At 65.8% G+C, this 12,759-nt stretch overlaps 2 protein-coding genes across 2 annotated transcripts; one reads left to right on the top strand and one right to left on the bottom strand.

Annotated features, from left to right (window-relative positions):
- Positions 1-565: 565 nt before the first annotated feature.
- Positions 566-2,936, top strand: INHA (inhibin subunit alpha). The gene is made up of 2 exons (XM_009462115.2): positions 566-991; positions 1,677-2,936. The coding sequence occupies exons 1-2, from the start codon at positions 625-627 to the stop codon at positions 2,408-2,410; spliced, it is 1,101 nt and encodes a 366-aa protein (XP_009460390.1). The 5' UTR covers positions 566-624; the 3' UTR covers positions 2,411-2,936.
- Positions 2,937-4,200: 1,264 nt separating this feature from the next.
- Positions 4,201-8,187, bottom strand: LOC104010083 (gap junction gamma-1 protein). The gene is made up of 3 exons (XM_087734035.1): positions 8,065-8,187; positions 4,580-5,787; positions 4,201-4,451 (listed from the first exon to the last, which is right to left on the bottom strand). The coding sequence occupies exons 2-3, from the start codon at positions 5,760-5,762 to the stop codon at positions 4,444-4,446; spliced, it is 1,191 nt and encodes a 396-aa protein (XP_087590161.1). The 5' UTR covers positions 5,763-5,787; positions 8,065-8,187; the 3' UTR covers positions 4,201-4,443.
- Between the last annotated feature and the right edge of the window lie 4,572 nt (positions 8,188-12,759).

Below are 12,759 nucleotides of genomic sequence, written 5' to 3'. Positions count from 1 at the left end.
TTCCCAGCCCCAGGCAGCATGGGGACGTCTTGCCATCCCTCCTGCTTCACATCCCCAGGATCTCACCAGCCTCCAGCCTGCCCCGGAAATGCCACAGCCCCCCATCCCCCAGCTTGCCCTCCTCATGTCCCAGCTGCCCTGTGACCCTGGGGTGTCCCAGCCATCCCCGGCAGGAGGGTGCCCAGTCTGCTACCCCTAACATGCCCCCCCACACTGGGGTCTCGCAGGGATCTGGACCCCATCACGTCCCTGCCCAGATGTCCCTGCTGTGCACAGCTGCTGCCACCTCCCACTGTCCCCCCAGAAGCTCCAAATCTGCAGCTCCTCCAGCACAGGGGACACGCAGCACTGGCAGCTGCAAAGTTTGCCCGGGGTGCCCCCTCCGTCCCTGCCAGTGCAGGACAACCTTCCTGGCAGCACCCTGCCTGCAGCCCAGTCTCCCCAGCCCCACGCACCCACGGCCCCTGCCAGCATCCCCCCCCCGCGCCCCCCTGCCCGGGCGCCGTCCCCCCCCAGACCACACTGTCCTTGCAGTCCTCACATTCCAGACGTCTCAGTGCTTTCGCTGCCCAGAGATAATATTCACGGCGAGCAGACGTTTGCGTCAGTGTCAGATAGGTCTCAATGCCACCCTGCCCGGGGGGGAGCGCAGCGGGCAGACGGGCCAGGCAGGCAGGCAGGAGCCCGCGGCAGAGCCTCCTGAGCCACCGGCCCACTGTGCGCCCCACGGTCATGCTGCTCCTCCTGCACCTGCTGCCTGCCATGCTGCCCACCGCCGCCCTGGCCGGCTGCACCGGGGCTGGTGCCGATCGGCAGCTCATCCTGGCTAAGGTGCGGGCTCGGGTGCTGGAGCATCTCAGCCCCCCGCTTCTCCAGGAGGAGCCCCAGAAGGAAGCAAGGAGGGTGCACCGGAGAGATGTCCTTGAAAACACCGAAGTCGAGCCCGAGGAGCTGGAGGACACCTCCCAGGTGATCCTCTTCCCTTCCACAGGTGAGAACGCCCTGGCAGGATGGAGAGGGCAGAGGGGTGAAGCAGGGTGGGGGCTTGGACAGTGGGGATGCAGCAGGGTGGAGGGCTGCGGGGGGGGTCCGTGGGAGAAGAGAAAGAGGGGACGCCAGCCTGGGGCACGGGCAAGGTGTGGTGGAGAGCTGGGAGGTGGAAAGGGATGGCAGGCAGGGACAAGCAGAGCAGCCCAGGATGCAGTCAAGGAGAGGGGCAGGTGGCACAAGAGGGTGCCGAGAGGCTGGGGAACTGCTGGGCCACGTGGGATGCAGAGAGATGGGGAGGGCTGAAGAGGAGGCAGGGTGTGATAGGGTGGGATGCTAGGGAATGGGGCAGGGCACTAGGGAACGGGATGGGATACTAAGGGACAGGGCCGGATGCTGTGGGACGGAGCAGGATGACCGGCTATGGGGCAGGACACTGGGAGATGGGGCAGGACGCTGGGGGATGGGGGCAGCAGTAACAGACCAGCCTAGGGCACAGCAGGGCTCAGCTGCAGGGCGCAGTGCAGCGGCTGCTGCATAGCACTAGACCTCAGCTCCCCCGCACCCTGACGCAGCCCACACCAGCAGCCAGGCGCCCTGCCAGCACCCTGAGGACCCTCTACAACACCCCACCTCCCACCTGGCGTCGGGTTTGGGTGCGCACCCTGAGCATCTTTCTCCCCCTGCAGATGTGCCCTGCGAGCCCACGCAGCCGGACAAGCTGCTGGAGGAAGAAGGGATTTTCACCTACCTCTTCCAGCCCTCGGCGCACACCCTGAGCCGCGCAGTGACCTCCGCCCAGCTCTGGTTTTACACTGGCCCCTCAGCCGCCCCCAACCACTCGGCCCCTGACGTGCTGACCCTGTCGCCGCAGGGCCGCGTGCCGGTGACGGCCACGGTGGTGCAGACGCCCGAGCACTGGACAGTGTTTCACTTCGCCCCAGCGCTGCTGCCCCAGCTCTCGCAGCCACTCTTCGTGCTCCTGGTGCGCTGCCCCAGCTGCCCCTGCCTAGCTGAGGGGGATAAGATGCCCTTCTTGGTGGCCACCACCCGGGCCAAGGGCAGCGAGAGGGCTCGCCGCTCTGCCATGCCCTGGTCCCCGGCCGCCCTGAGCCTGCTGCAGCGCCCGTCCGAGGACCTGGCTGCCCACACCAACTGCCGCCGGGCTTCCCTCAACATCTCCTTCGAGGAGCTGGGCTGGGACAAGTGGATCGTGCATCCCAGCAGCTTTGTTTTCCACTACTGCCACGGGAGCTGTGCCGAGGGCCATGGGCTCAGCCACCGCCTGGGCGTGCAGCTCTGCTGTGCCGCGCTGCCCGGCACCATGCGCTCCCTCCGCGTCCGCACCACCTCCGACGGCGGGTACTCCTTCAAGTATGAGACGGTGCCCAACATCCTGGCCCAGGACTGCACCTGCGTCTAGGGCAGCCTACAGCCTGGCCCCAGACCATGATCCCGCCCAGGAGTCGCTCGCCCAGGGGACCCCCAGCCCCACGCCGTGGCTGTGCCACCCTCCTTTGCACAAGCCGGAGTTTTGGGCTGCCCCGGGTACGGTCACGCTGCCAGACGTGCCCTGGGACTGGTCCCAGCCCGGAGCAAGCTGGGACAGGGACAGGCACAGCCTCTAGCAGAGGCACCAACCCCTTGCCAAAGCCATCCTGCTGCCTGCAACCAGCTCAGACCTAGTTTCTCCCCACCTCTCTCAATTTTCCCTCCCCCAAAAAGACTGGGGTCCCACTCCTGCTGCGGAGTGCAACAGCCTCCCCATGCCAGGGCCAGGCTGCCAGGGCAGGGATCGGGATGTGCCAAGGGCAAGCCCACGCCAGGACCTCGCACTGGTGGTGGGGCTGGTGGCACGCATGGCGCTGCAAGCGAGCCCTCTCCTGGCAGCACAGCCTGTTGGAAAAATTAATGGGATGAGTGAAATAAACCTGTTCTCTTTACCAAAACAGCCTGGAAATGCCAGCTTCCATCAGAGGCAGCCACAGAGGAGACACGTGGCTGTGTGGCGGGATGCGAGCTCCCCCGGGGGCTTTTGGCTGGAGGAGGGAGGGGATGGGTAAGCACTGGATGCGTACAGCTCTGACCTGGGGTCCCAGAGAGGGGACTGCGGTGTGCTGGCCAAAATCGGCTCGGCGTGGCTGGGTTTGATCTGGCCCCGGGGCAGGGGAGCGCAGGGCAGGGCAGCATCCCTTCTGCTCCCGGCTTTAGCGGGATGGGGAGGCACAGAGAAGCCCCTCACCAGGCCCCTGGCCAGGGACAGGACCACACAGGAATGCGGCCGGAGCAATCCCGCTCTGCCGGGCCGATGGAGGCTGCCCTGGCCGCAGCCGCCTCCGCACGCACGGCAGGAACGGCTGAGTCACCGGGGCGAGCGGGGAGGCCCCAGGGCAGGCGGCGCTGCCCCCCCAGCCCAGCTGCGCAGGATTCCCTTCCCACCCCTTCCTCCCGAAGGACCGGATGCAGCAGCTCAGTACAAAACGTCTCCAGCCTTTACTAATATAGATATATAAAAAAAAAAGAAGAAAAAAAAAAAACAGTGACAATCATTTCCGAGTAAAAAACAACGCTACAAAAATCCCTGTGTGACCCAGGCTGAGATGATGAGAAATGCCCTGCTGGCTCCCGGCAGAGCCTGGCTCAGGGCACCGCGTCCCCCCACCATGGGACCAGGGCCCGGCCCCGCAGAGGGGGTCCTGGCCCCATGGCCAGAGCAGGAGGGGATGGGCTTTGGTCCAAGGGCGGCCGGCCGGGAGCGGGGCGGAGGCGGCAGGAAGGACAGCCCCTGCCCTCTGCACAGACATTTCCAAGCAGGCCAGCCCCACGGCTCGCACCCCGTGCCAGGACGCCGCGCAGCGCGGCCCCCCCAGCACTTCCCGGCAGTGGCGCCACCAGGACCCCTTCCATCCCCTCCGCTTCAAGCGCAATGCCAGCCCATGGTTCGGCCCAGCCAGCCAGACCCCCAGCCTCGGCTCCCCTAAACCTCCATGCCACAGGGGCAATACCGGCATCGCCAGCACGGTCCGCACATGCACAGCACCGGCCAGCGCAGCGGCGGGCGGCAGCGGGCACGGGAGGGCATGGGGAGGCGTGAGGAGAAGATGCTGTGGGAAACGGGTGCGGGAGGAGGAAAAGGGGGTGAAACGGGAGCGGGGGGGAGGGGGGGGTGGGTGCAGGCCCAGAGCAGAGATTGGGAGCCAAGTATAAAAATGCCAGGGTGCACACGCTGACAAGTTTATAAAAACGTACAAAAATAAGATATTCCCTTTTTGAAAATTAAGTAGGAATGTTCCCCAACGCCCCCATCCCCACCACTGCCCACCGGGACAGAGCTGCCTGGCCAACCCCGCCGGGCAGGCACGCGTGACCCTCTGCCCCGCGCTCCTGGCAGGCTGCCCGTCCCGCGGTGGCGGCAGCAGCCGCTCCGGCAGACACCGCCGTCGTCCCTGGTGGCACTCACAGCCCTGTGGGGAAAGAGAGGCAGGTTAGCACCCGCCCCGGGAGGAATGGCATCCCCTCCCCGGGGGAGCCCGGGGGCAGCCCCCCATACCCCCACCCAAGTCGGCCAGATCCGTCCCCCTCCCCTGCTCACCCGTGGTCCTCTCGCAGGCGGCGGTCCCCTTCTCGTGGGCGAGGTTGAGGCGGTTCTGCTCGGCGGCGATGCCGTTGGCCTCAGGGCTGCTGCTGCGGGCAGGGCTGGGGGGGCGCGGGGGGGGCTGGAGGTGGAAGGCCACCTCCAGGTGCTCCTGGGCCAGGCGCAGGTGCTCGCGCAGCCGGTCCAGCTCGTGTGCTGGGGGAGCCCCGGCCAGGGCGAAGTGCCCCGTCGCCGCCACCTGGGCCAGGCTCTCCCGGTAGTCCAGCTTGCCATCAGGCAGCGGGGCTCGCAGCGGCTCCTTCTTCAGTGAGTGGTAGGTGGGGGGTGCGCCGGGGGCTTTCTTGGGGTACTGTGGCGCGGGGCTGCCGCCAGCTGGGAGCGGGGGGCTGTCGGGCTGGTTCAGGGCGTCCCGGATGCGCCCCACGCCGAGGTGCACGAGCTCGCAGAGGTTGAGGAAGAGGCAGAGCCCGCTGACGGCGTACATGATGAGGAGGAAGATGGTCTTCTCAGTGGGGCGGGAGACGAAGCAGTCGACGGTGTGCGGGCAGGGGCTGCGGCTGCAGACGTAGGAGGGGCTCACCTCGAAGCGGTACAGCAGGTACTGCCCGAAGAGGAAAGCTGTCTCCAGCAGCGAGCGGCACAGCAAGTGCAGGACGTAGGCACGCATCAGCCCATCCTGCTTGATGCGGCGCCGGCCATCGTGCTTCTCTCCACCCTCTGGGCTCTTCTCCTTCTCCACCTCGATCTCCTCAAAGATCATGGGGTCTTCTTCGTTATCGTCCTCTGCCTCCTCGTAGTCCCGCCCGGCTCCCCGGCGCACCACCGGCATGCGTTCCCGCCGGGCTGCCAGTGCCCGGCGCCGTGAGGACTCAGGCATGCGGGCAATGCGGTGCATGGCGAATCCCAGGTAGAGCACCGACGGCGTGGCCACCATGATGATCTGGAAGATCCAGAAGCGGACATGGGAGAGCGGGGCAAAGGCGTCGTAGCAGACGTTCTCGCAGCCCGGCTGCTGTGTGTTGCAGACGAACTTGCTCTGCTCGTCGTAGTAGATGGACTCGCCCCCCACGGCCGTCAGCACGATGCGGAAGACAATGAGGACAGTCAGCCAGATCTTGCCCACGAAGGTCGAGTGGTTGTTGATCTCCTCCAGGAGCCGCGTCAGGAAACTCCAGCTCATCCTGGCCAGGCAGTTGGCTCAAACCCTGCAGGGAAGGAGCAAAGCAATCAGGCACTGAGCAAATCCACATGCACCTCACCGGGCCCCCCCAAATCACCAGCCACCACCCCAGCTCTGCCTCTCTCCCTCTCATAGCACCGACATCCCTTCCCTTACCACAAACACAGCCCTGTGCGGGCAGTCATCTCCCCAGAACCCCGTCCCCTGGCCAGCGCTGCCTCCCAGTGCTCCCGTCCACACCCTCCTCCAGCCCCACCACCAGCCAGGTGGGTGGAGGGGACCCAGGGAGCAGGGGCAAGGCTGGGACGTCCCTGTCCCCTGCAGGACTCATCTGGGGGAAGAGTCAGCACAGCCACAGCCAGGGTAAACACAGCAGCACGGGGCAGTGCCAGCTGGGGAGGGCGAGGGACAGGCAGGGGACAGAACCACCTCCTCCACCCCCGGTGCCACGGCACCCGTCTGCCACCTGGACTTGGGCAGGTCCCCAATCGGCACCATGCCCTGCGCCAGCACCCACACCCTCCCACGGGGGTCCATGGGCCCCTGGAGGAAGGCAACACACAGGCAGCACGGCAGCCCCTCTGGCCCATTACGGCTGCCAGCCCCGAGCCCCGGCCAAGGGGGCTCCCCTGAGCAGCATCCCCCACCACGTACACACAAGCCAGGTCCTCTGCACCCCGCAGAGCTCTCCCTCAAGGGCCGGGAGAGATGCAGCATCACTCTGCCCCACCAAACCTCCACGCTGTGCCCACCCTCCTGTGGGACCCACACCCCCCAAGCCCGCGGTGGCCGGTGCTCAGAGCACCCAGCAGCCCGATGGCAAGGGCTGGTGGGGGAAGCGGAGCAGGAAGGAGAACGATGGCAAGGGACAGTGTGGAGTAGCCAAGGAATTGCACAAAGTCCCAGTGAAGCAGCTGACACCAGAGGTCGGGAAGGAAATTACGAGGACCGTGCCGCAGCTCCCGGCCAAAGGAGAAGACACAAGAGGAGACACCCCACCACCACCCCTGGTTTCGGCAGCTTGCGCAGGAGCTGATGCAAGGGCGGCAGGTGGCAGGGCTGCCCGGGGCGAGCAGAAGCGATGTGTCCCCATGGAGCCCCAGCCTTACCCACGCCTGGCCTGCCCTCCAGCCAGCCCTGTCCCATCGCCTCCGGCCAGGGCACGTCCCTGCGGACGATGGCTCCCGCTGCACTCACGCCACTATTGTCCAGAATAAGAGGATCTTTTTGGCTCAGCTCAGCCTGCCTCCCGAGCAACCTCGCCTAAACAGAAAAGCCGCCCCCAGCACAAGCACCCACGCCCAGGACTCACTCCCGCTGATGGCCTGGTGCTCGGCACAGCCTGCTGAGCTGTGGGAAGTGGCACGAGCTGGCACCAGGGACCCAAACCCAGCCCATCAAGGCCACCATCCTCCTGTGGTTGAGCACCCTGCAAGGTCTCGCCGCAGCCCCATGTCCCCGGCGTGTGGCCCTCTCCCCCAGGACCCCACTGTAAGGATGCTTTGTGTCTGTCTGCAGTTAGCCCTTGCCTGGCAGCAGCGCGTCGCTCTGGCCCCAGGGTGAGGGGCTGGGGCAGCGGACATGACCTGGGGACCAGGCAGGAGCGCAGCCCCCGGAGCTGGTAAGCCCAGGGAAAGCGAAAGCACACACGTGGGCACTGCCATGGTGGCCAAGGACAGGTGACACAGGGACGGACCACAGCGTGGGTCAGGAGCTGCAGTGGGCACGGCCGAGGCAGAAGAGAGCTCCCCGCACCCTTTGCCCGGGCCCAGGGCCGGCAGCCAGAGCCCAGCTCTCTGCCGAGGGGGCCAAGCCACCCACCGCCTCCCGGCCACGCCGTCAGTCAGGACCAGCAGCACGTGCCTTGGCCAGGCCCCACACGTACGGCCCCAGCCCTACCGACCCCAGGTCCCCCTGCCCGGGACCTCCGGGACCCCCTACCCCAGCCTGCCCTGCCCAGGGACCCCGTCTCCCCGACCCACATCGGATCGGGGCCCCCCGCGCCCCAGCACCGGGCAGCCCACCCGGGGCTCGCCAGCCCCTGCCTGCCCAGAGACCCCTGTCCCGCTGACCCCCGCCAGCCCGCGCTGGGACCCACTGACCCCCGCCGGCCTGGGGACCCAGCCCCCCAGCCCCAGCCCTGCCGGGGCCCCCAGCCCACCCCGAGCCCCCCCGCCTGCGGCCCCCAGCCTCCCTGACCGCAGCCCCCCGCCCACGCCCGGGGCTCCCGCCCCACGCCCTCCCGGGGTACCGACGCCCGCCCCAGCCCCAGCGACGCCCGCAGCCCCCCGGCCCCACTCACGGTGCGCCGGGACGAGCGGCTCCCGCCGGCAGCGGCGGACAAAGCGGCGGGGCGGCGCGCCGCCGCCTCCCGCCTAACAAAGGGGCCCGGGGCCGCCCCGCCCCGCGCCCGCCCGCCGGTGCGCACCGACCGCCCCGCACCGACCGGCGGCGTCCCCCGGCTGACTCAGCCCCCGGGCGGGGCGCTGCCGCCCCCGGGCCCCGGCCCCGGCCCCCGCCCGCGGCTCGGCGGGCCGCGCAGGGCTGCGCCCAGGGGCCGGCCCCGGCGGCCCCATCCAGCCCCCGGTGGGCCGGCTCCCCCCGCCGCCCCTCGCCCCCGGTTGCTCGCTGGCTGCCGGGGCGCCGCCCCCGCCGAGGTGCGAGGCTGAGGCGGCCTGCGCGCCGCAGGGAAAGGCTCCGAGCCCCGGGCCCAGCAGCAGCCTCGGGGGCCCTGGCTCGGCCCGCGGGGCGTTCAGGGACGAGCAGCACCTTCCGAAGGAGCACCCGGGAGCCGGGCCGCAGCCGGAGAGGTGGGAGCCGGCGCTCCGGCCGTGAGACTCACCTGCACAATAACCTCCCGCCCCCCTAACACCGAATTCTTCCTCTCCCAGCGAAGAGAAAGAGAGAGGATGGAAGAAAGGAGGGACCTGGTGGCACCAGAGGACAGGTGGTCCCAGACACGTGGGGAACGTGGAGCAAAATGTGCCTGTGTGGTGGGAACGTGCTTCGAATCTTTTGAAACCTGTGCTGCTTCTCGTGCCCTGGGCCAGGTCCCTGCAGCAGGACCAGGGCTGAGCCTGCAGCATCTCCAGATGTGCCCTTAGAGAGTCACCGCTGCTCGTCCTGGGCAGTAGCACTGCTGTCCCGAGGCCAGCGTGATGGCAGCGGTGGCTTTGAGTCACCACCCTGGAGCCGTGGGCTATCCCTCCACAAGAACACCCCGGCCACTCGCTTTCTGCACTGCTAAAATTGGCTCTGGGGGTTTTTGTCAGGGCTGAGTCCCCGCGCTGGGCCAACCATACCCGCGACGTCCTGGCCGGAGCACCCCATCCTTGTGCCCTTGTGTGGGGACGTGGAGGGACGCCGGGCTGCCTTGTGCAACCCAATGTAGCGGGGGTGGAGCTGGTGTCTGCGTAAGCACTGAAACACGTGCTCCCTCCTGCGGAAGGGTTTCCGTGAGCAGGCTGCAGGAGGGCTGAGGCCGGCCGCTGGGGCAAGGGGCAGGGTGGGAAGCGTGGCCACCGCATCCGGTGTGGGTTTTTGGTTATTCTGGGCCCACTGAGTAATGGCAGCCCTGCCGCTTCCCCTGACGCTTCCCTAAGTCAGCAAGAGCCACCACGGCGCTGCACCCGCGCCGGCACGGCCCAGGCAAAGGCTCGGTGCTCTCTTGCGGGAGGGCAACTGGAGCCCCCCGAGCAGTGTGCTGCACCCTGGCACGGGCGCAGGTGTGTGCACAAAAGGAAGGGGGAAAAAGGGCCCCGCTTCGAGCTCTCTCGCTCAGTCCTTCCTTCCCCGCTGCTCATGGACAGGTCCTTCCCAGGTAACAGCTTCAGCCGCGTGGAGGGAGAGCTGCAGCAGAAGGAGGAGGATTTGACCTGGCCATGAAGAAACACTTTCTGTTGAATCCCACCCCCACGCACCCAACTGCGGCATTAATATTTCTGGAAGGGGAAATGCCTGTTGCAGATCCAGCAACAGATGCTCTGGGAGCCACCCCTGGGCACAGTCTCCATCCCAGGCCCAGAGCAACAGGAGGAGGTGGATGCAGGGAGACAGCAAGACGAGCACAGAAACTGAAGCTTTTGGAAGGATGCGGGGAAGCATTCAGGGCCAGGGAGGGAGCCTGGGGCTGCAGCCAGGTGGCACCCACAGTGTGGCACAGGGAGGTGGGAGCAGAGCAAGGGGCTGCCAGCACGAGGGCTGCATCCCGGCGGGCTGGGGAAGACCAGCAGCACACAGCTTACATTGAACCTCCTGCTCATGCCAGGTGGTTAAAGTGGCTTGGGGTTTTCTTTCCCCGTAGTTACCACTAGTTTTCAAGCACTTCCAGGTCTCACCTCCAGCATGGCTTCATGCCCAGGCAGCCGAGCAGTTTGCCAGGGGTAAGGCACCTACGTGACCCTTTGACTCTGGTGCTCAGCACGTTAAGAACAAGCCCCTGTAGCAGCCTCACGTTAAACTGGAGAGCATGACCCACTGAGGCACTGCAAACCGAGGCCGTTGCACCCAGAACGAAGCCGCTTGTTGGTCGGGGGCCAGGCACAGCTGCCACAGCGGCAGCATTTTTGCACAGCACAGCTCAGCCCACGCCTGGGCTGCGGGGCAGAGCTTGCCTCGGGAGGCCAGGCCTAGAGGCTGGTCTCAGACGCCATCCATGGGCAGGCGTTACTGTGCTTGCCAGCACCCGGCCACTGGCATCAGAGCTCTCCCGTTTTCCCAGCGATGGTGACCTGCATGTCCCTGGGCTCTACCCTCATCTTGAGCTTGCAACACCCAAGTGCCTGCAGGGGCATCACCCTTTCAGCCTGGGGCGGAGGGAAAACCCACAACAGCCAGGAAAGGAAGGCGGTGGGCGAAGGGTGTTGCCCACCCTCATCAGCTGAGGCTGACAGAGCCCGGGGCCATCATGGGCAGGAAGGACGTGCAAGACCAGCAGTCTTGCGGGGTCCAGCTCAGAGATGAGCTTTGCAGAGGAAACAGGAGCACCGTCACCAACCACAAAAACCAGGATCAGCTCCAAACCATTAAGTCTGTGGGGCAGAGCCCGGAGCTAGAGCGAGTGCATGGCGCATGGCAGGGCGGCTGCATGGCCCGGCGAGGGCAAGGGGAGCCGGTAATCGAGGAGATATGGCTGAGGGGGAGAGTAAGCAGAGGGATAAGAAGAACATCCACTCTGGGACAAACGCTACAGCTCAGGAGGGATGCAGCAAGAGCTGCCACAAGCAGCCCCTGCTCGCTGCTCAGCCACAGCGCAGCGATGGAGGCACCCTGAGGGACTCCACCGCCGCACCCTGCCTCGGCTGCCGGACACGGGATGCCGGGGAGGGCACGGGGCCCAGTCTGGCTCTCATTAGCAGCCTCAGTTCCTGCTCTAATCAACAGGGCAGGACGGGCTGGGCCCTGCTACGACTGCCTCTGCTTCCGGGAATGGCGGCAGCGCAGCAGATGGCGGGGCCAGGCGCCCAGGTGTGTTTGCTGCCGGGCGGCGTGGACCCTGCCCGGCCGGTGCTCAGCAGCGGGATGAGGAAGGGGCGAGCGGGCTCCACCCTGCCCACGCTGGGCCACGGGCAGGCAGAGCTGCAGGTGGGCAGCGCAAGTCCTCGGCAGCAAACACGCTTTTCCCAGATTAAACAACTCAGCTGGCACTGGGATGGGGAGCGGACAGGTCTATTGGGGACTGTTTGTCCTGACACAGGACAGCTCACAACTAGCTTAATAACCTTCTTCTAACAGGCAGAGGCATGCCCCGTCGCAGGAGCGCAAAGGGCAATGGCCATCCCCTTTAACACAAGCCGAGAGAAGGCTGGGATGGCTTCAAAATAAAGCCCCCTTCCCTTTCCCCCCTGCTTGATTAAGAAGCACAGTGAGGGGTACATGGCACAGCCCCTGCTCATCTCCCTCCTGGGAGGGTCTCCTTCCCGGTTCCTCGGTGCTGACTTCTGCCGGCACCCCGGTACCACACGTGGCACTCAAGCCCAGCCTGTGCTCGCTGCTCTTCCCCTGCCCGCCAAGCTGGAGGGCAGCCCAAAGGGAAGGGGTTTACACAGCCCCCGGCCATTGCTCTGTACCTGGGTAAGGAGCGTTTGCACCCACGGGAGGGTTGAAGCTGGCCAGGCAGGTCTGCGAGCCGCAGGGAACACATGCCCTTTGCTGCTATATCTCCAGTTCCCTGGAGATAAGGGCAGCAGGGATGTTCTGCTAGAAGTAAATGACCAGTCCCTCCAGTCACCCAGTTTGATTAGAAACAAGGCTTCGTTAGTTAGACATAGTGCAAGGGGGCTGACAGCTAACCCACAGGCTATGTATGCTCAAGGCAGTACTGGTTTAGAGGGCAGAGACACAGAGTAGGAAGCACTGAAATAGCCAAACCCGTGACTGAAGCATCATTTTCATCGATGAGTTGAACAGCAAAGTAAGGCAGGGCTGGTACGTGCCCACGGAAAAGCAGTGGTAGCTTCAGGTTCATGGCAATGGCCAGCCTGAAGCCTGAGCCTGCAGCTGCCCGGGGCTGCCTGCCTCAAGAGCCCTGTGGCCACCCCAGGCCTAGGCATCCCTCCAGCTGCACACACCTCGAGAAGAGCCTGCTCCAGGCAGGTGCTGGCAGAAAAATGCTGAGATTCAGACCAGCCTTGCTCCATGCTGGCAGCTGAGCGCTGGAGCCAAGCGCGCCCAGAAAAGGAGAGGGGAAGGAGGGGGGAAATCGAGAATGTCTAAGAACACAGCTGGAGGTCTGCATGCTCAGAGCTGAGACATCTGCAGCTGGTTCAACAGATGTCACACCTTTCCACAAACCCTGGCTCTCCTGTGCATTCCCTATTCCTCCACAGACCTCAGTCGGGGCTGCCTACGGTGCGGGAGTGGAGGAGTGTCAGGGAAGCCCTTGCACACACCCAGCTGATGCAATGAGGCCAGTTAATCCTACCACTGTGCCTGGTGCGAGGAGCCCCACAGCAAAGCATTCATGATCACAAATTAACCATAAAGGGGTTAACCTGGT

Source organism: Nipponia nippon, unplaced genomic scaffold, assembly GCF_047370975.1.
Source record: "Nipponia nippon isolate SJK-2023a ecotype South Korea unplaced genomic scaffold, ASM4737097v1 scaffold_5, whole genome shotgun sequence".
Classification (NCBI taxonomy): Eukaryota; Metazoa; Chordata; class Aves; order Pelecaniformes; family Threskiornithidae; genus Nipponia; species Nipponia nippon.
The sequence above is the reverse complement of the archived record's forward strand: the minus strand, read 5'-3'. Positions and strand labels throughout refer to the sequence as shown.